Below are 22,779 nucleotides of genomic sequence, written 5' to 3' on the forward strand. Positions count from 1 at the left end.
CCTTTCTTATTCCAAGTCTGACATTGCGCTCATAATTTATTAGATGTTTGAAGCATAAAATACTGTTTTGATCAGTTACGTTTGCTGAGGTTGTTTACTGAGTGACTAGGGGCTGGTATGGGTTTTATCCTGAGGAAACAAAGCATGCTCTATATTTTAAGTCTGATTGCTTTGAAACCTGAAATTACTGATGCTTAGTGTAGAATACAAACCGTACACTGACTTAGATGAAACAGCTGAAATGTCATTCAGCTCCTCAGACCATCTGTATTGCAGTCTAAAGGCACATAGATACTCACTTGCTAATTGTGTACTGCTGTCGATGTGACTGATGAAAGTTAGATAAACAGTATGCTTGGTGCCAGCTTGATGCCTGTATACTTACTTGGTCCTAAATGAGTTGAGTGTATGGTTTGGAATTGCCACAGTTTGTACCCACACTGTAGGTGATGTAAAGGTGGTTTAGTAAGATGAAGCAAGCTTTAGTTGGTACGTCTGTCAAATCTGAAGTTGTTCATTGAAGAAGTTACAAAGTGCAAGGGGATTCCAATGTCTTTTGACACCTCTGTGCTTCCTCATTCTGTTCTGCCTGTCATGACAGTCTTGGAGTCCTCTGTACCAAACAAGGTAATTAGTCTTTGTCCCATTATGTTGCACAAGTCCTTCAGGGACAAAAATTCTCACGTATATTCTGTCACTTATTCCCAGAATCTTATGTGTCCCATATTTAAACTGTCTGAAGATTTAAGTTTTTTCTTTATCCATCTTTTATGAAGGTATTTCGGTAGAGCAATGTTCTTCATCCTTAATGAGAGGAACAGGCTTTGAACTTTCAACATACATCTACTCTGGAAAGTATACATTTCTCCCAGGAATTCTATTTGTTTTATAGAGCTACTACTAAGATAGATACCTATTTACCTTGTAGTTTTCATGCAGACCATTTGCTAAATATCTGCATTGCGTTGAATGTCCTCTATTTAACTTGCTTCTTTTGAAAGCTTTCCCAAGAAACCTACCCTCTGTTTTAGCTTCCAGTGCTAAATGAAAAACGGTATTTGGTTGATTTGTTCTGTCTAAACAGAGAGCTACCTTCTCTTTCCCTCTGAGCTCCTGCCACTACCATCAATGTGGTATTTGCATATTGATGGCATATTGGTGGTACTTGCTAAGCTCATATGTTACACTACTAGTTACAGACAGAGGAGCCTCGCTTAAAATAGATTAATCCAGAAACTCGCTAGTAACTTCCAGTATTTCCTAGTTCTTTGTGGATGTATCTTTTTAAGGCAATGTGTCATTTCCTTGAAACATGGAATTAAACTGGTCAACTGACAAAACCAGTTGCATCTGAAGTAATTGGACATTTTAAAACATTTCTGAATTTTACCTTGGTTGGTCAGTTGTTTTTTTTTAACAAGACCTGGTCATTGGATAACATGTAGGTTGATACATTAATGTATTATCTTAATTTGGGAAAAATTATGTAGGCTCATGATTCCCTAGAGAAGCCACTTGTAGTCCATGCTCATCTAATACTTTTCTGTAGTTCATCATTGTTAGCCTGGTTTGTTCTTTCTTCTCTTACTTATTTGTACATGTCTTCTGTCTTGTATGATTTCATAGAATTGTTTAGATTGGAAAAGACCTTTTAGATCATTGAGTCCAATCATAAACCTAATGCTGCGAAGTCCACCACTAAACCATGTCCCTAAGCACCACATCTACAGGTCTTTTAAATACCTCCAGGGATGGGGACTCCACCAGTTCCCTGGGCAGCCTGTTCCAATGCTTGACAACCCTTTGGGTGAAGAAATTTGTCCTAATACCCATCCTAAAACTCCCCTGGTGCAACTTGAGGCCATTTCCTCGTGTCCTATCGCTTGTTACTTGGGAGAAGTAACTGACACCCACCTCACTACAACCTCCTTTCAGGTGGTTATAGAGAGCGACAAGGTCTCACCTCAGCCTCCTTTTTTCCAGACTAAATAACCCCAGTTCCCTCAACTGCTTTTCATGGGACTTGTTCTCGAGACCTTTCACCAGCTTCGTTGCTTTTCTTTTGGTACACTCAAGCACCTCAACTTCTTGTTCTGTCCCTCCTTATGTACTGTATTAAACGAGTAGTAATTCTTGCCATATAATCTTGAAGTCTGCAATTGTTGGGGGAGATGAGCTTTCAGTCTGTCCTGTTCTCTATGAGGAAGAGAGGGTGTTAGTTTGCATTCTGAATGTTTAGTTAATATTAGTAAGAGGTGCATGGGTTTAGCTGTTAGGACCATATGTCCTGATAGACTGTCCAAACAGTTGTTCATGATTTCCTGTATAGAAGAGGTGGCAGGCTGAAGATACAGGGCATGAATAATTGAGGGGAATATATGTAGAGCATAGTGAGTAGATGACTTTGCAGGTTAGTAATTAAAAGAGTTCATACTAACAGTAAGTTAGCACTGAAGTTCTGAGCTAATGATCTTGAATTGTCCAGCTTGAGATACCCTAAAGGCACGTGAATCTGTCCCCCGCCCTGTTTTGTTTTTAGAATAAGGTCAGTGAAACATTACAGGTTATAGTTGACATTTAATAAATAAAAAAGTAAGAACTGACTTGGCTAATGACCACCTTTTTGCCACTGTAAGAGCTTCAGGTTTTTCTCCTGTAGGATGCCAAATAAGGAACTTTTTTTTTGGTAATTTTTGCTGCTTAGAACAAGCTTTGATAATAATACATTCTATTAAGACACTTCTGTTTTTTTCCTTCTCGTTTTAGAATGACTTTTCCCATAGTGACTGCATGTCAAGTAATGAGACCAGTTTGCTAGAACGAACCACAGCACCTCATGATGGACTACCAATGGCTTCCCATAGACCTCAGCGAGAAGGTATGTTGTCTGAGGTTTCTTTTGAGGAACGTTTTAAGGCTTTTTTGAATGCTAAACTCTGACTGGAATTGTAGAAATCTTGCTCTGTCTCGCTGTTCATCCGAATGAGCAACCACATTGGTTGGTAAGTATAATAGCTTCTCTGCTGCCTACTTGGTCTTTTCTTTATTATAACAAGTTGCCCTTCTTGTTAGCTGCTAACTGCTAGTGACTGCATGCACCAAAATTGATTGCAAATGGGGTTCCTCTTGAAAAAGGAGGTGGGATTTAGGAGAAAACAAGAAAAATTAATGCAATTGTATTAATGGCATTCATATTTTTGAAGCAAAACTAAGCATGAAGATACTGTGAAACAGTGGATGGCTTTTGCTACTTGATTCAGTTGTATTTGATTAATCTTAAAAAACAAACAAAGAAAGAAAAAGCACATATTAGGAGGTTTTATAGAAGTGGTAGTTTGGAGAAGTGGAAGGCTTTCCCTAGAAGTAAGTATTCTTTTGGCTCTGTTGGGGAGAATGAGAACAAGGCTTCAGAGCGTAAACAGAATTCTTCTGAGCAATTGCCAGCACAGTTTCTTCTCTTTGAAGAACTGAGCATTATTGAAAACAGATTTATTTTTACCCTTTATTCTCCAACAAGATTAGCGAATCTCTTGTCTACTCAAAATTAGTCTATGCTATCCTGCAGATAGTGAAGAGCTGGCAATCTGGGAAAACTATTGCTATTCCCTTTGTCCTCATAAATGTCCCTTTGTCTCTTCTGTGGAGATTTAATTACACTTTGAAGACAGGCAATTTGAGAGTTTTAATTCCTTGCAAAAAAACACAGAGAAAGATTATAGCAGATTACAGACAACAAACCTATTTCAAATCCTTTTACAGACTTCGAAGTGTTCATATTCACAAATTAGAAACACAAAAGGGAGACTTTCTTTAGCAACACTTGAATTAAGTAACAGATGCACAGAAAAGTTGTACAATTGCATCTAGCGAAGAGCTTAAATACTTCGCAGCATTCTTTTATCATAGTTAGAGACTACAGTGAAGGATCAGAATCATTTTGTGATATTTGCTATATAGGTATGTGATAGAAAGGGGGTCCCCACTACAGAAGTCTCCTTACTGGGTTAGAAATAGCACTGGTAATAAAACATGGGGGTTTTGTATTCTCAGCTGTGATGAATATGATTTTTAGAAATCTCAATTTATATTTACAATGTAAACAGTGGCATGTACGTATACATGCTTGACTGAATTGTCCTGAATGCATGTGTTGTGTCCACAATAATTGTGGAGATGTAATACACCTCATTGGCTTGTGTATTCAAACATTTCTTCTTTGTCTAGCAATTTAGAATATTTAAAACATGATTGTGGAAACAGAATTTTAAAGCAGTCTGTTGAAACTGTGGAACTAAACCTATGCAGCAATAACACTGTCATTACCTGACATATCACTTATTATGATGAAGCATGCAACAGCAGCAAAAAGAAGTTAAGGAAGCTGAAAGTGCTGCATTGTATAATAAAATTTCTTTATACTTGAGGACATATATATATTTATCACTGAGAACATTCCATAGATTAAAATAAACACAATGTTGTTAGAAAAGAAGCTTGTCTGTGAATGTTAATGGTGTTAGTTTCCAGAATCATGTACGCTAAATATATGCATATAGTGAAATGCAATTTAAACCACTATTCTCAGTTCCAGTCATGGGAATCAACTTTTTAATTAACTTATGAATATCAATTCAGCTGATGGTATCAATTTTAACATTGGCCATTAGGAAACTTTACTGCACCAAAACTCATGTTATGCCATAGGCCTTTTTCTATCAGTGCTTTTATCTATACCAGAATGGTAAAAATTAAGGTCACCAAACATTTGGCTTTTTGCAGGATATAGATGTATGTTATTGTCTGGCTTCATTAGTGCATCTCAGATTTCTTTGCTTTGTAATAATTAATCTTCATTAACTGATAAAAATGAAGCTATCATCTAGTGCTCTAGCTCCCAGGTAGAGGGTTACAGCCAGCGTACACCAGCACACTCAGTATTTGTCAGTCTTTCTATTAAAAGATTTGGAAGCTTTAACACTATCGCTAGACTTATATGCAGGCTTATTATTCCTTTAAGGAAATTACTAATATTTAGTTCTCTTAGAACAGGCATGTTTGATCGGGCTGATACTTTAATTGTAACTTTAACAAAATTCATTAAAGATGCTAAGTTAGATGAAATGGCAATTACCTAATCTCCAAGAATAAGCTTTGTAGCATACACTTGTAGGAGGTTGATTTTTGAATTTTTTTGTTTGTTTTTATTTTTATGCCTAGTTCCCAGTATATCCCATGTAAACATGCAGTTAAAAATTGAAAGGAAAATGTTACCTGGTAACATCACCCTCCTTTCACCTCCCCTCATAAAAGAAAAAGTTTTAAAAGCATTGAAAGGAAGCATTGATGGTGTAGGGCTGGTCAAACTCTTCTTCAAATACAATTTTTTACATGTAAAGATGTGCTCATGCTTGTAAAGGACTAAAATTCTGTTGAATTCTTTGGCCAGCGTAGCAGGAAAAGTGAAAAGCCCATCTCGGCTACATGAGGAATTTTTATATCAAGTATTACCTGAACAATGTTACATGTCCTCCATGATAGCTCCCTGATAGCCATAGGGTGCTGCTTCTTACCAAGTCACATCCAGAACTTGCCTATTCCTGAATACAGTAGACTATGGGGAAGGAATGTTAAAGTAGCAAGTACTTCAAAGTACCCCCCTTCCTTTTCAGTTCAATCTAATGATACAGTACGATTGTAATAGCTTTCTACCTCTCCTCTTCATTTTCTGTTTGCTAACACTAATTTCTGTCTCCTTCAGGCATTCCCCAAGTGTTTCCTTCCACCTAAGTGCCTTTCAGAAATGTGGTGGTTCTGCCTTAGTTTGCTCTCATTACTACTTGATGTTTCAGAAACGTGGATGTGGAAGGCACTTTCACTGGCTTTTATCAGCGCTTGTTACTTCTTGGAGTAAAGATGCAATTTGATTTCCTTTCATTGTCTTTTCACTTATAGTGGTTATATTGTGGTATTTATGTGACTTTCAGTCTAAATAAACTCTTGGGTAATGCACAGATTCCCATGATCTGCAATGAAGGGGCTGTGGTCAGGCCAGAGAAATACTTAGTAGAGAACAATGCTCCACCTGCCCCCTGCAGTTTGTTATAGTAAAATAGCATCTGAGAAAGAGTGGGGTTGTATGAGTCAGTAAATAGCATAAAGTGGTTCTCAGAGTGCCTAGGTAAGTAGACAGACTTTCAGACTGTAATTTTGGCATGTACAATAAGGTATTTTTCTTTCAGCTGTACACATTGAGAAGATAACCCTGAAAGGAGTACCAAGAAAAAGGGCTGATAAACATTTGGAGTACACGTTCAAAGTAAGTAAATAAACCTCCAGAATATTAAAGTAATTGTCTTCATCATATCTATGTATTGTAGATACAGCTTGTTTCAAATACCTGCTCGGAAGGCAGTTTTGAATTACATGGGGTCTTCAGAGATTCTTGGAATTATCCTGTAGTTACCTTGGATTCTGTGTGCAGATTAGGTGTTTTATGTAATTGTGGACATAAGGTGGGAAGGTGTAAAACACCAGCTGTAGCCAGGTGTGTGACATCACTTCAGGAAACTTGCCTTTTGCTAATTTGAGGTAAGCATTACAAAGAATTCTAAAACTAGTTGATTGTTGAAGTTGCATAGGAGTGCAGTTCTTGTCTCTGCAGCTTTGTATTGCTTCGAGTCATATGGTCATCTTAGGTCTCTTTCATGAATGTTTAGCATAAGAGGATGGCTCCTGTGGTTTTTGACAAGACTGGGGGTTGGTTTGTTTGTTTGCTTTGGAGTTTATTTGTTAAGGTAAAAACAAACAAGCTAAAAAATGTCAACAAACTTGAAGGCCGAAGTAGTATAGTCTTCATGTATTGTAATAGCCAGAGGCAACATTTAGAACAATTATGTGAGTCAATTTTAATCAAAACCTGAAACACTGCTTCTTACTACTTTGGAAGAGAAACTTTTGGTATTGAGGTCTGGTATTAAAGGCTGTAGGTGTTAAATAATAGCTGCTAAGGCCATTGGTGGTGATGTTCTACTTGAGTCAAAGTAGTAATTTTCTTAGCAGGGACTGACTAACATTGAGTCGTTTGGCCAGTAGATGTGAGTCTGGTAGTATACTAGATTTGAACATGGAGTTACATTTAACCTTTTTTTTTTTTTTTTCCCAAAACAAAAGAATGTTTTAGATCAAACATTATAACTAGCCATGTTACATGAGTAATGGCAGCTCTTTGAAGAGGCAAACCTAAAAAAACTAACATTTTAAGCTGAAAACTGGTGTGTTGATCCCCAAATTTGATATTGTAGTCCCTAAATAGATGTGAATTACAGGGTTTTTTTCTTTTCTGTTATTACTAGAAGCTTAAAATTAGAGTTAAATTGATGTGTATACCATTTTTGGTTTTGAAGTAAAGTAGTGGCAACAGATACCTTATTGTTGATCATGTCTGAAGGTGAAATTTGTAAAAAAATTCCACACCCTTCTTTGGGTGAGGACAGTAAAGTAGAATTTAGCATTTGAAGTCTTAAAGGTTAACTCGCCCAAGTATTTCAACCTTGTCATAGATCTTTTGTCCGAATAGTCTGTGAACTGAGTACTAGGTAAAATACAATAGTAGGTAGGAGAGGTTTGTATGGAATGCCCATATGGATTATTAATATTTAAAGTAATAAAATTATTTTAAAAATTCAGCATGTAGACAGATTTGACAGTGGTTTTGAATTTCTTTGTTAAAGGGGGAATGTGGAGATATTCTGGGAAGTATTTGAGTAAGCTTGAAACTCCTCCACCTCAGTTCTTTTAGGAAAGAGTTTCCTCTCCTCATCTGTGCAGGTATATACTGTGCTCCTCACTGCAGATTATTTTGTGCTTGCCAGACACTGCTTTTTTAAGGTTATAACAGCAATTACAGTCATGGCTTCCCAACTGGGGCACAAAGAGTAGTAGGCATTTCTGGGGATTAAGTTGAAGGTAGGTGATCGTTGACGTTATTCTATTGACTCTTGGGAGTAAATGAATGTTTATAATTGCCATCTCCACTCCCATTACACAGAATCTTCCCATGCACGTAATGGGAATCTTAAGACCAGAAGTGGGCTTAAAGTCAGGCAGCACTCATCTAACCAAGCTTACTTCTTTTTTTTTCTCAAAATATGCATGTGAAGGTGCTGTTTTACTACTTGCATGTTGTGTCAGAACAGTAAGCTGCTGAAACTTTATACAAGCATATACCAAAATGCTCTCTGATTCTTGAGAAACTTCTTCAGTAACTTGCGATACTTTTTGTGAATTGTACCCTACAACAACTTCTATACGACCATGTAAGATTCAAGCCTGAGGCGGATAAAATTATTTTATAGGTAATATAAACAAAGATAGGTTTTTTTTTTCCTTTTTGTTTTGACTCATGATAATGGCAGCGAGAGCTTAATCCACTATATCTGACCTACAGTCCTTTTTTCTGGTACCTGGTTTTTGCAGTTAATGATGTCTGTTTGATACAAGCCCTGTAATTACAGAGCCTTCTGCCTGGCTTCTTTCTGAGTTAATAAGTCAGTAATCTTCAGGGACTTCATTGCATTCACCTGAATTTGTTCATACTTCCTTTAACCACAAGTCTTTGAAAAGGTACACCGTTATCCCTGTTTTGCCTGGTGTTTACTTATCTGCAAGTGTTAACTCTTACACTGAGATCGTCAGACTTATGGAAATGTTAAGATCAGCTAACTGATATGATATTTGGAAAAACAAACTTTCCTCATTCTCTTTTCCTTCCTTACTAGGTAATCTGGTCCGATCTTTCGGTAACATGTGTAACAAAAACACACCAGGAGCTTCAGGAATTCCTGCTAAAAGTAAGTATTGAAATATAAAAGTAGTGTTTACACATCAGGTTTACAATTTCAGACGTAGTCTATGAGAGCTGTGATTTCTGGGGTGTAATTACAGAAATAAAAGTGTCCTACCAGATTTTTGTACTTTCCACAATTGTATTAACCGTTTAAACCATCTATATTGTGGTGGATCAGCCTGACACGTGAAGAAGCTCAACAGAATGTTTGGGGAGTTTCCCAGGAGGAGATCATTTGTCTCATCTGAAATTGCACTTACAGTTTTAATTGAACTACCGTAAAACTACCAGATGAGTTTTTAATATTCCCTACGGAGTTAATGTATAGGTACAAGCACTGCTCATTTGTTTATTGGTGTCCCTCATAGAATGACCTTAGAGAGTGTCATTTGTTGGTTTTAATTAATGAGGCAGAATCATAAGCATAATAGTTCTTAATGTTGTATTCTTCAGTAGAACAAAGACAAGCTTATTCACTGTTGCAAGGAGTTAAATTTGAGGAAAATCTGGCAACTATTTGTGCATGCGTGTGCATGCGTGAAAAAAGTAAAAGTTCTCTAAGTTGTTCTCGTCCCCGGCCCCAAGCAGGGAATGCATTTGTGTGCGTAGGCCACATGTAGACTCCGTGAGACCATCTGTAGACCCTCGAACTGTGTTTTTCATTGCCAGTGTCTAGTATTTTGGGTTTCACCTATTCTGGAAAATTCTGTATTTAAATTCCTCACTGTTCAGGGCGTTAATGACAGATCTGTTTTGGGCATGTTTTGATAGCATCTGCTGTTCTCAACTGCAGTGTTAATTGCAAGTGGAAAGTCAGTTACTGTACAAAGGTCATTGTCTTGTGCACCGTTTCAATTATCAACATTATGTTTTCCAGAGCTGTAGAAATAAGCAGAGAGTATTCACTGCTGCTTTAATCTAGTTGGAGTATCTAGTTCCAAGAGTTCCCAGACCTTGATTTGTGAGGATTTGAATTATGGATGGCATGTCTGGTTGTGGATGGGGTGTTGCACACCATATAGGGTCCATGCATCTGTTCCTGAAGAGAACTTTAAAAGCAGGACTGTCGTACAAGATCCCATGCAGCTCTGGGATGAGCGTTCAAGTGCATGTTCAAAATGTTGCAGAGCTGTCCAGTTTGACAGCAGCTCTTCAGACGTGGAGTGTTCCATGTGCTGGCTTGACTGCTCCAGCAGAGTCTAGATATAATGAAGATGGCAGGACAAGAGGAAAACAACCACAGGCTGCTGTGAGCTGACTGAGGTGTTCTGTGGAGAATGCGCGCAGCTGAAAAACATATTTGGTTTGTGTTGATTTGGTAACCATAAGTATAGAAGAAAGAGAGAACTGTTAGAGCAGAATAAAACTTAGACCTTGCTTTAAAAAGCACCGTAGAAGTACGCATGCTGTCCAGTTCATATGCACTTGCATTTTGGCTTTTTGTTATTCTTATTTCCAGTCTTGCATGGCATTGTTAAGTAGTACGCTCTATTTCCTAGGGACAGAAAAGAATGGTCAAAATACATGATAGGAAATTCCAAGGTTATGGGTGATAGAAGTAAGATAACTGTAAAAATTGTTTCAGAATAGAAGTATTGGTGGGAAAAACTAAGGTAGCAAATGGGATAACTTGGATGCTTTAAATATAAAGAACACTTTTTCTTTGGTGATAAGCATAAAATGTTCTTTGTGTGTTGGAAATTACCCAAATATGTGGTAGAATTAATAAGCTTGTAAGTAACAAGGCTGTCTCATTACCTGAAGTTAAGTTAGACACCTAATCTTGGGCTTGAATAACTAAATCTTTAGCTACAGAAGGAATTTAGTTCCTTTTAATGAAGTTTTTAAAGAAAAAAAAAGTTCTGTCTGTTTCCAGAGACAAATTTAAATACAAAACACCAGGACAGGAGGTTTGCTCATCTCCATGCCTCTGCAGTAACTTTTTGGTACCTTTTGGTTAATACTGGCTAATTCTTCAGTCAGAGTTCCTCAATAGCGCATAGTAAAGCCAAAGGGGTCAGTTAAGAACAGCTGCTTTCAGCAGTTATTTCTCATTTTACATCTAATACGCTTCAGGTGCTATAGCACTGTACTAATCTAATACTGTAACAGCACCTATCTGTCTGGATTCCAGAAGTTCCTTTAACATATGTTACTGAGCAATTATTTACATTAGACATAGTGTCTCTCTATTACTAGCAGTTCATTCAGTGAAAGAATTACTTAGTGCGTTGCTGTTGTACCACTAGCAGGATGTAATATCCAGCTGGCACTCTGGATTGGGTGTATGCCAGATATGCAAAAGGAGGATGCTGCTGTAGTGTAAATTGCTTAGTGCTGTTGATCATAGCTGATGACAGATGTTAACCAGATTAGCGATAGCTTTTAACTTTAGGAAGAAGCATTTTTGCTATGGCAGTTTATTTTTAATTGCCACAAAATTAAAAGTTTTTTTTAATATAAGTTAATGAATTTGATCAGCTTTCATGTACTTAAGTACATTATTTTGGAAGTGGTAAATATGAAAAATCTTTGTTCTAGGGAATATTTTTCATTTAAAATAGACATGCTCTCTAGATGCAAGAATTTTGCCTTCTGAACTAGAACATCAGAAGACCTCACTTTGTAATAGTAGCATTGGAAACAGTTATAATGAATTTTCATAAGAAGCTTCAGTGTTAATAGCAACTGGAGAAGGAATTGCTATTGATTAATCTCAATATTGCCCAGTCTGTTGTTTTATATAACTGAAGCAGTCTCCTTTCTTCTCCTGTTTCTTTGAAATAATTTAATCTAGCGAACCAATGATACTGAGTAGAGTGCATTCAGTCATCCCTGGTAATTTTTTTAATGTTGTTTTCAGACCTTCTTTCTGTGTGTGAAAGATTTAAAGAAATAAATCAAAAAAGGCTGTAAATTTCTCTGGAAAAGAACATAGCATTGGTAAATTTCTGAACGTAGTTCTTCCAAATAGAGCTTTAAATGGTTTTACACTTGAATTTGATATGAGGCCTTCTATCAAAGTGTTTCTGTAGCAAAACTAAGTTACGATGATTTGTACCTTTAGTCTGTATATTAACTTACTCAAACTGGAACGGTAGGGTTTCTTGGTGATATGAAAAGATATAAAGACTGATGGTGAACAAATATAAATATAGCCTTTAAAATGTCAACTAACTACTCATTTTTTAACATTAACCTTTTTCTCAGCTCCCAAAGGAACTGTCTTCTGAAGCATTTGACAAGACTATTTTAAGAGCACTAAATCAGGGGTTTCAGAAGAGGGAAGAACGAAGGCATGCTGATCTTGAGCCAATAATCAGGTAAATATTTTAATATTTTAGCAAATAACTTAAAGTGCGTCACCTGAAAAGTGATTGAATTAAACTGGATGACATACAGGGACAGTGGAAATTCTGCTGCCTAAACATGGTTTGTAAAGAAAATGGGAAGGCAGTGATGAAATAGATACCCTTAACTCTTTTTTTTTTTTTTTTTTCTTGAAATTGAGACTCTTATTAAAATTTAATGGATTACAATTATGAAAACGTTTTTCCTGAGCAGCATTATATAGCAAAGATTGGCACTTCAGTGAGGGTCTTACCTCTGTTAGACAAGGGTATATTTAGAAATATTAGAAACAGTAACTCAGAGCACTTATGTTCTAATTTTATGACGGGATAGAGTGAGAGACATAACAGAATTTGGAAAAGAATAAACAGTAATAGTGAAGCACGTATATAAAATTAAATGTAGCTCACACATTTGTAAGAAAATGGCCAATACCTCATAACCTACTACGTAGCGATGAGGGTGCTTGCTGGGATGTGGGACATGTTGGTCAAATCCTGTAACTCGGAAGAGCAATGTGGATTAGGGTGGGCCTCCCTGTTCTTTTTGTTTGTTACAGGTATCTTGTTACGTTTGTTCTTTCCTGTCAGGGTTGTTCAGTCTTGTTCAAAACAACTTAAATTATTCATCAGGTTAGGTAGTGTCTCTTGAGCTGGGGTACTTGTTGAAGAGTCAGACGCAGCTTTTCAAGCTCCTGCTCAGAATATACTGCAGGTCCAAGCGTATCAGATCCTTGGGTTTTGTCTTAATAGTTTAGCTATAGAAGATATGGAGCTGCTGTCTGCCTCAACTTCCCCAATTTTCTTTTATTTTGATCTGTAATATTATTTTTCTGTCTTTATTGGCCTGGTTGTCAAGCCAAAAACTAAATCTATGTGAACAATTTTTGGCTAATAAGCATTTTGGTTTTAAATTAATAAACTTGTTAAATAGAGGTTGACTGAAGAGAACATATCTGTAATACAGAAAGGTTTTGAAGCCTCACTGCAGAGTAATTAAAAACCCAAGAGATGAGTTTGAGGATAACCTTTAAACATATCCAACCGTGTTGTAGTATGGAAATATAATTACAGTTTGCAAGCTAAGTTGTGACTATACTGGAATGCTGTGTGAATAATCATGTGATAATAACATTACTGTATACAAATTTAGTTTTCTGACAGTATCAGTTTAGCATAAATACATGTTTCTTTGGGGCTCTTAAGTATGTGTCCAGTTGCCCAAAATTGCTCCCACCTGCCCTGCCTCCAAAAAAATAGAACTGAATAGTGCTTCCTGGCAAGCAATAACTGAAAACTTGGTGCGGGATGTGAAAACCATTCATTCTCGGCCTATTTTTGTATCTGAAGCTAGTAGAAGTTGTTACTGACCTCCTGGGAACAGACTCAAACTAGTGCAGGGCAGTATTGAGAATCCCACCCTTCGCTCTTGGAGATAATTATGAAACGCAAATAGTGGCTTATAGGTGAATTCAACTTTGTATTTAACCAAGTAAGTGTATTTAAGGAACAGTTGCATTGTTTAGGGAAATTAAATGTTAAAAATATATAAAGTCCAGTGATTTTTTGATTCAGTCCAAACTCCTCTTTGATTAAATGTTACAGGTGGCTAAAATGCTTGAATTGGGATGGCTCAAAAGCCATTTAAAATTAAAAAAAAAATTCATCATACCAGTTTCTTATACTTGCTGTACGCTAGTACTGAACAACAAAGTTCAAAAGTAGCATTTGAGATTGTGTATGCTGAACATTCTTAAGTTCAAGTGTTTGGACTTCAAAAGAACTGCGTACTTTGCTCTTAAATGGTATTGTATTTTACAGTTTAACAAACTCTCACTTAAATTTCAGGCAGCTATTTTCAAATACATCGCAAGCTTTTCTGCAGAATCAGAGAGTATACAACTTCTTCCAATCAATTTCATCAGAATCCTTGCACACTCACAGTAAGAAATATCCTAATACTGTTTTATATAACAAAAAGTCTATAAAAAGCTGTTATTTCTGTCATGCCTAATTATGTTTTTATAATTATGTACTTATGGGCCATATTTCAACTCCTTGCCAATGAATAGTCGCTTCAGCATATACTCTTGCTTTTGACAGTGGGAACGTGCTATGTAGCATTAGCATCAGCTTGTCATCTTTTCTTTCTTTCTTCTCCTCTGTACCATCATGCTGTTAAAATAGGTAATTACGAACTGAGTATGTGCAACAGTTTTGGACTTTTTCCTTTTGAGAAATCTTAAAATTTCAAACAAAAAGCTTGAGATGATCCAAACAGTCACATCTGGTTTTTATTTGGTTTCTTTCAGAGATGAAGTGTTTGTCTTGATATTTAAACTAAGATTCATTTTGGGTATATAGTACATAAATAGCAGGATGGTCCTAATTTCAGAACATACAGAATCTTGTTCAGAGCATTTGCATTGCAGAGATTTCCTTCATGGACCTCTGACTTACTTGTGTATTACAAATTGTTTGTACAACCTAAGCTTAGCTTCTCTGTATGGATGCCTTAAGATGTGGTCTTCGTTTCTGTTATACCATGACAGTTAAAGCACTGACTGTGAGGCCATTGCCTTAGAAGTTGTGAAAGACCTTAGTAAGGAATTGACTAAGTTGGAATTCTCAAACAGACTGCTCATATGCGCTTGGAAGAAAATAGAAGCATGATGGCTGACTTTAGTTTGAAATTATGGGTGTGATCTGTGACAAATGTATTCTTTCCATGATCAGATAGAGGCCTAGTGATTAAGGTAAAAGCTCTAGCTCATTTTGTGATGCTTTTTTTTCAGTAACACTTAACAACATTCTTACATGGCAGTTTCCTGAAAAAGTTAAGCTAATGAGGTCCGGGATGGTTGTGAAACAGGCTGGAATTTACTGCTGTGAAAATTCTGAAAATTCTGTTGTAATGAAAGGCTGCACAGGGAGGAAGGAATTTCCAAAGTCCAGAAAGATTCACGTTAATGATAGGCACACTGCACAGGGTATGCATATTTTGGTCTACAGACAAAATCTAGGTGGGAAAAACTTGGAAATGCATTGTTATATGTGATTGTAATTTGAAATGGTCTGAAAAAGAACCAGTGCCGTGTTCCATCACAATAGCCTTGACTGGGTTAGTGCAGGGCAGAAATTATCTGCAGGGTAGGTAGATGAGAAGGGTAAAATGGACAACTGTCATTTCTGCAGGAAGCCTTACAGATTATAATGTGATCATAAATGGGAAATAATTTGCATAATAATAAATAAATAATTGGGTACATGTAAGTTCACAAGGATTTGTCAGGTCTAGAATGCATGACAGGTAGGATGATGAACTTAATAGTTGAGCAGAGAGGAGGAAAAAGTCCAATGAAAGATGACTTAAGTCTTCAAATACCAAAGAGTCATAATGTAAAGAGGATGATCTGTTCTCTCTGGTGGATAAGACAGAAAGCTCTGGGCTTAATTTGCTATGAGGAAGATTAGGGCCAGGGTCAGGCAGGAATCTGGTGATTACCAGACAAGTCCAAAGCAGTGAGACAGGTCTGAGGTCAAGGTAGAAAAACAAGTCAGTAGGTCAGGGTTAAGAACAGGATCAGCAAGGTACCTGGCCAGGCACGGGCACAGCTGCGGTGCACCCCAGGCAAGGGCCCAAGCTCAAATGTAGCTCCCAAGCCAAAGGATGGAAGCCCCGGATGAGGCCTCTGCCAGTTCTTTTTCCATCAGTCTCACCCAAAATTGCAAAACTGCACTGCATCAGGTTGGATCTTGAGCACAGGCAGGTGAAGCCCATGGGAGGGCAGGGGAAGAGGTTGCAAAGCCTGTTGGTGTGTTTCAGGGCCCTGACATTCAGTTAGATATTAAGAAAAAGTTTTGTGAAGACAAGTAGCGCGATAAATCTAAACATAGTTGTTTTTCTTTTGAGAAGGGGGACTGGATGACTGTCTGGGGTAGCTCACCACAGGTTGCCTGTGTGTTTTTCTAGGTTTCTTGTTTGGGGTGCCTGAAATCCTGGTAACGCTTGCAATTGCATGTTAGCCCATGGTGACATATGTTGAATGTGATGACAGTGTGGGGGTAGGGGGGAAGCGTATCTGTAAGAAAAATCTCATCATAGCTCTCAAATGGTTGTGCAGAATTAATCGGCAGACAAAGAATTGTGGTTTAAATTGGTCTTCAGTCACTATTTAGAGTTGTGGATAAAAACACCTTGGGAATACAAAAATATTCAGTCTTTCTGAATGGTCTGGTTTTAGTAAAACCTATGTGAAAATAAATTCTATGTTCAGTGAAGGGTCTCTATACCTTAAATAATAGTTGGGATCTTACACTAAATAATATATTCAGTAAATGTAATTATGCCACCATGGTTCCATTAAGGAGGAGATCAATCAGCTCCCTCCTGATTCATAACGTCAGTTATTTTAGACACTTTTTCAGGCTGGAGTAGACTTTTGATTGCAACAGACTTTATTAAAGCATGATCTCTGTGGGCTTAGTATGTTCAATGCAGACAATATTCAGAAGGATCTTCTTATCCACGTTTCAAGCTCCTAAGCAACAGCTTTTGGATGCTTTTACCTGCACTAACTTGGAACTTTTTGAAAGGGAAAGAGTAGACTCCTGAAGACAGATTCATTACCAAACTTAGTGCTTTTTTACAGCATGGCAGTGGTATTTTTGGAACAAAACTATAAATATTATTGCCACTTCCTTTTCCATCCAGGCAAAAATTGTGTGTGAAGACTGTGTTAAGGGCACCAGAAGACTTTAGCCCAAATTAGGTCTCTTCTGGCAGATGAATGATTTGACGATGGAGGAGTGTAACTTGTTGTAGAAGAAATCTAGTAACTATTGCTGATCTCCTCCCATTTCCTGCTGTAATGCAAAAAATATAAAAAAATCTGAAGGGCAGGATAATAGGAATGTTTCTAATACTATAATCACAATCCCAACATTTTGAAATTGCACCATAGCTTTAAAATTGTTTTGCACGCTCTTTTCTTCAAAATAAAAGTATCTCCATAGAGCCTTTGCTCTTGGAGATGGCCTGCTTTTAAGGAGATGATGTTAAAATGATTGCCACGCACAAACCAGTAAATTCAGTCTTCCATTTCCCTACCTTCCAGTTTAGTGCAAGCATTCAGGAACTGTCTAGTTGTTCAAGATCTATAAAGTTACTACGTGAACTTTATTCTCTGCAGGTAACTTACAACCCTCTTTGAAGACGGTTAAGGCACCAGAACACTTCAAGGAGGACAGTTCAGAAGCTTCAAGTCAGGAGGAAGGTAGTTGTGTACTCAAAGGTGGTTCTTCTCTGAGAAATTTTACCACACTCAGTTCTGGAAATGATACAGTTGACTGATTTCTTCGTTGGTACAAAGCTGGGAGATTTGAATGAAATCCACTATGTAAATGAAGAATTTTTGTATACTTTCAGCAGTTTCCTTAGGAGGTTGCTGCGTAATCCAAGGAGTGATAGCGTTCATAGACAGCTCAGAGGCAGAAGTTCACAGCTGTGTTGAGCAACCAGGAAGATATACTTCACAATTTACTTTAGCCAAGACTGTTTGTAGCTTTTAATGTCTTCACCTATTCTTCAGTTACCAGGGTTAAAACGTTGAGTGCAGCTTTTCAAGCGTTGCAGACTGTTTTGCGTTAAATGTGCCAAATTTGTCTAGCTTTTAGTTTTACACAGAAAGGATAGAATCAGGTTGGAAGGGACTGTTCAGATCATCTAGTCCAACCATCAACCTAACTCTGACAAAAACCATCACTAAACCGTATCTCTAAGCACTATGTCTACCCGTCTTTTAAATACCTCCAGGGATGGTGCCTCAACCACTTCCCTGGGCAGCCTGTTCCAATGCTTAATAACCCTTTCAGTGTAAAAATTTTTCCTAATATCCAGTCTAAACCTTCCCTGGCACAAGTTTTCCTCCTCTTATTCTTAACCTATGCTGCTTTTATACTATGGACTGTTAATAAAGGCAGTTTGGGACTGTAGGGAGTATTGATTGCAGTCTGAAAGCCCGTGTTTTCCAAATACCTCAAAAACAGTTCACATGTGGAAGCAGCAGCCTAGTGGTTGGTCAGTCATTTCATTCTGAAAGAAATGGCAAGACAGTTTTGCATTGTTTTCCGTAGCGAACAAGTATAAGCTTCTGGTAGGTGAAAAGAATGAGAAATGGGACTGATAGGGGAACATGGACCACTGAACACTTAAACTAGCTTTCAGATTGACACCACTCTTACCCTGTTACACATTAATAACTAATAAGAAGTTTGCAGTTCATCTTATGTGCAATCAGTAATCCACATACGCAGTTCAGACAGTTTTGTCTTATTTAAAAAAAATCGTTGCCATATTCTTCTTTAGAATTTGGAACGCGCCAAGTAAATTTACTGTATATTTGAAAATGGCTCAAATATTGTTTTATATACTGGTCTTTTAAAAAAAAAAAAAAAAATCTGTTCACCTGACGAAACTACAAATGCATTTCAGAACATCTTTTGTGACATTTGTTCTACCAGAAGTTTAAAAATTGTTATTTTAAAAAAAAAAAATTTTTTTTTTTTTTTCAAATCATAATTCGAACTTCTTTGTAGCATTGAGAGGAGTTCAGGCAGAATGAAAGCTACTAAGAAGGCTAAGATCATCAACAGCTGGAATTAAGAAGAGTTGCTTTTGTTAAAATTTAATAGTTGCCTTAAAGAAAAGGGGAGAGCCTTAAAGAAAAGGGTAGACCATGTCTCTAAAGTTCTTGTTTGAGGCAGTATCTCTTTTTACGTCAAATATAATTTGTAAAGCCTTACTTGCAGGGTGAATTTTGAGGTTCAGAATGCAATACTTCTGTGTAAGACTTGTCTTCATTTGCTATTCAGAACGTGTGACATAGTTTTGAGATTTTAGCAGTTCAGAAAAAATTATAAAATTCAGTGCTCTCCTAACTGAATCCTTTCTTCTATCTCCATCCTTTCATCCTGCGTGATAATCAGTCACGCATTTACTCCTTATGTTTAAATGTACAGATGAGCAAATATAAACAGTTGTTGTAGTTCTTATTTTTCTGTTTCATTCTTCTGTGAAATGGAGGGTAAAGAGCCTTGATTATACTGTCTGTACAAACTGATCTGTCCTCTATGCAATACCTGTTAATTTCAGCACTGTAAATTAAGCCTAGCCTATTTAATGGAGATGGCTTCTGCTAAGTGTCTGGTAGTGATGGAAAGATTAATTTGTTGGATTGATCTAAAAGAGGAAATAGGAATTGCTATTGAAATTATGCTTTGTTGTTTGTTTTTTTTTCCAGATGTAATGCAACACACAACAGTTCACAAGAAACATAATGGAAAAAGTCCTGTTGCCAAGTAGGTACTAGGATATAATGTGACGATGCTACCTTTCTGAACTTCATTTGTTAGTGCTTTGAGAGTATGTGTTTCCTTCTAGAGTAAAGCTTGTTTGTGCAGTTTTTGTTTGATTGGGGTGGGGTGCTCTTGTTTTATTTTTTGTTGTTTTGGGGGGAGTTATTAACTTAATCTGTGTTAGAAAAATATTCCAAAAGGTATTATATCTAAATCTGTATGTCTAGTTGATTTGGAACTCTCTTTTTTCCTAAATTTTGTGAATCTTCGCTACTTGAGTTGATGTTTTGATTTGTGTTTATAAGCTGAGTAATATAAATTTGTATTGCATATATTTTTCCACACCCATGCACATATTGAAAATGTCAAGCTTTTCTTCAGTAGCTTCAAAGATGACCTTATAGAAGATAGTCTGTTCTTTCCCTTGCTTAGTAGCATGTATACCTTGCTGTTTTATGTTCACTGTAAGTGAAAGCACTTCTTAACTGTATTGAAGTTGTTTATATATGCTTTCAGATATATGAAGTATGTAATTGAATTCACCTATTAATGTATTTTGACCAGAAACTTTGGATATGTTTGCACATACTTGTGCAATATTTCAACTATATTAAGACAAAAAAATGGATACAAAACTTATCGTGGTTTACAGTTTTGTTCTGTGTTGATTTTCTGTAAAATGTATTTAACTCGGGGAGGGGGGGGATATTACCTGGAATTACAATTATTAGAATATAAACATAGCACAAAACAATGTTGTTTAAAGTTCATGGATTTTAGACAATTTGTTGTGAAATTACCAATTGGACAGCTTAGTGGTTTGCTTCTGTTTTGTTTTTTTTAACTCTCCTATTTACTCTCACCTTACATTTCTTCAAGAAGAGAATGTCATCTTGACAAAATCTGATTATACCAGTGAATATACAGCCTGCTATGAAGTCGTAAGAGCGGGATCCAAACTTACTCGCATATAGTTACTAATAAAAAAAAAAAAAAAAAGAAAAGCCTTTTTCTTATTCATTGTATAATAAAGTATACTAAAGTTGACTGTAGTTTAAGATCTATCTTTCAGGTAGGACAGGGACAGGCCTTTCCACAAACTTCTGTAATAGAAACTCCTTTTGCTAGCTATTATTTTCTATTTGTTTAAGAGGGGAAAATGTGTTTACGACTTCACTGCTAGAAGTCTGTTAGTCCTCTCCTGTCAGCATTATGTGTCTGTCGTCTTAAAATCTGTGCGAGCTATTTATGGTCTCTAAAGAAATGGCACTGAATGAAACTTTTCGCTTTTAAATATGTATGAAACTGTCTAGAGTTGAGAGAGTTCATCTCGAATAGCATTGTTATATTTCAGGAAAATTTGTACGTTACATCTGTCTATCTTATCTTTTTATTCAGTATGGCAGCGTTTCTTTTGAAAAGGTTAAAAAAAATTTACTGTTAGGAATGAGATCAGACATGAAATAAAAAATTTAGTAATATCACGGCTTACGTGAAATGACTGCAGATTTGACAGTGGATTCATTTAACTCCATTCGTCTGAAGTTTCTGAAGTGACCTTGCTTATATCCCTGCAGTCATGGGCCCATGTCTGTATTTTGAGACCACCTTGGGTTCTCACCATTTTCTTAAACTATTTTTTTAATATTCTATTGTACATCGTTTAAGTAGTTTGAGCACTTATTTCCAGAGGTATTTGGTAAGTAGCTACTGAAACTTCAGCGTGTCTCGTGCTTTGGAGTGAGCTAGATTTCTGCCATCATGAGAACTGAGTAGCATTTCATATTGCAGCAATCTTCATGATGCAGCTTGCCAACAGCCCTAAATTTAAAAGGCAGTTTGAATTATCAGCATTTTAGTAAGAATTTAAAATTGTTAACCCTCTTTTTTTTTTTTTTCTTAAAATCTTAATTTTTTGTCTTTTTTAGCATCCAGTCTGGAGTAGGGCATGGTTTTGAATGATAGATGAAAAGTTTATAGGTCAATGTGCCCTACTGACTCTGTCAGAACCCTGACTGTTTTTCCAACAGTCTTTGTTGCCAGTACTCTCAGACCTAGTTCAGTGTTAAGGAGTGCTTCAGTGGAAGGCATTATAAGGTCTAGGATAAATGCCAAATGCTACTCCCCTTTCCCAGCACTACTGAAAACTAACAATCCTGAAGGTAAAAATATAAAGCAAGATGACTATTTTGAAATTCAAACAAACACAGCTGCAGTATGATCTGTAAGTAGCCATGCACTTCTTTTCTTAAAAATGTCTCATGAATTCTGAAATACAGTTTACAAAGTAATTCCAGTTTTGTCATTAATGATAAGGAAGGAAGGAAGAAGATGAATCCAGAATACGTTTCTATCTGGAAAATTTCCCCACAGCTCGTCTGAAAAAAGCAAACAAAAAGACTTTGTGTGCAGAAATATCCATGGAAACTCTTCTCAGTACTGTTTTCTACAAATTCTGTTGTTCTGAATTTTACTTCGAAGAATAATAGACAAATGGAAAAAGGAACTCCAATTATGTTCAGGTCGTTAGTATAACTTTAGAGCACAAGAACTCCTGTAATTTACGTCTTCTAAATGTCTTGAGAATTTCTAGGGTTTTCTGAAAGCAAAATACTGCAGTTTCCCAACATGCAATATGTAATAATATGTATGTTGGTAGGAAAAGCCTGCAAGTTTGTTCACATCGGCGTAACTGATTTTTTTTTTTTTTCCTCCTTTCAGCAGCACTAGCAGTGCAAAATGTTCTTCACTGGATAGCCTTAACATACAGCACTCTGAGCAAAATGGGGTAATGGACTGGAGAAGAAAAAGCTGTATTGTCCAGCAGCACCCAGAGCACTGTACAAACCTACTTGACCAGGTGTGTTGCTTTTTTTTTCTTTAAAGCAATATTCTGAGACGCTTGAGAAGACTCTCCACTACATGTGGTTAGGTTTAGCTTTAAAAGACGAAGAGCCCTGCTAAAATTGTACAAATAAATGTCAAAGTTCAAGTTGCTACTGATTCATCTTGGCTAGAAAAAACCCTCATAATTACTTACCACTGTCTCATAAAGTTGCGTATTCTGTTTGTGAATTTGTAAGTAAAATTTCCCAGTAGGATATAAGTAATCAGAAAAGTCTAATCTTCATTTCTAATCAGACACTTTCCTGTTATTGTAACATATTGTCATCAGGGAGTTCTAGAACACCTGAGGAATTTCTGTGTTATTGCAAGGAACAAACTAGA

The 22,779-nt window shown here is 36.7% G+C and overlaps 1 protein-coding gene across 6 annotated transcripts in view; it reads left to right on the top strand.

Moving 5' to 3' along the window:
- ZCCHC2 (zinc finger CCHC-type containing 2) overlaps positions 1–22,779 on the top strand; it is a 42,906-nt gene that overhangs the window by 11,548 nt on the left and 8,579 nt on the right. Inside the window, exons 2-9 of one of the 6 annotated variants that reach the window (XM_054191372.1) lie at positions 2,767–2,878; positions 6,240–6,316; positions 8,778–8,849; positions 12,056–12,168; positions 14,044–14,138; positions 17,388–17,489; positions 19,497–19,554; positions 22,273–22,411. In XM_054191372.1, coding sequence (XP_054047347.1) covers positions 2,767–2,878; positions 6,240–6,316; positions 8,778–8,849; positions 12,056–12,168; positions 14,044–14,138; positions 17,388–17,489; positions 19,497–19,554; positions 22,273–22,411 — 768 coding nt within the window. The remainder of the gene's footprint in view (positions 1–2,766; positions 2,879–6,239; positions 6,317–8,777; positions 8,850–12,055; positions 12,169–14,043; positions 14,139–17,387; positions 17,490–19,496; positions 19,555–22,272; positions 22,412–22,779) is intronic. The other 5 variants (XM_054191375.1, XM_054191376.1, XM_054191377.1 and 2 more) reach the window with 5 other exon arrangements.

The sequence above is a fragment of the Rissa tridactyla genome, chromosome 2 (assembly GCF_028500815.1).
Source record: "Rissa tridactyla isolate bRisTri1 chromosome 2, bRisTri1.patW.cur.20221130, whole genome shotgun sequence".
NCBI classification, from domain to species: Eukaryota; Metazoa; Chordata; class Aves; order Charadriiformes; family Laridae; genus Rissa; species Rissa tridactyla.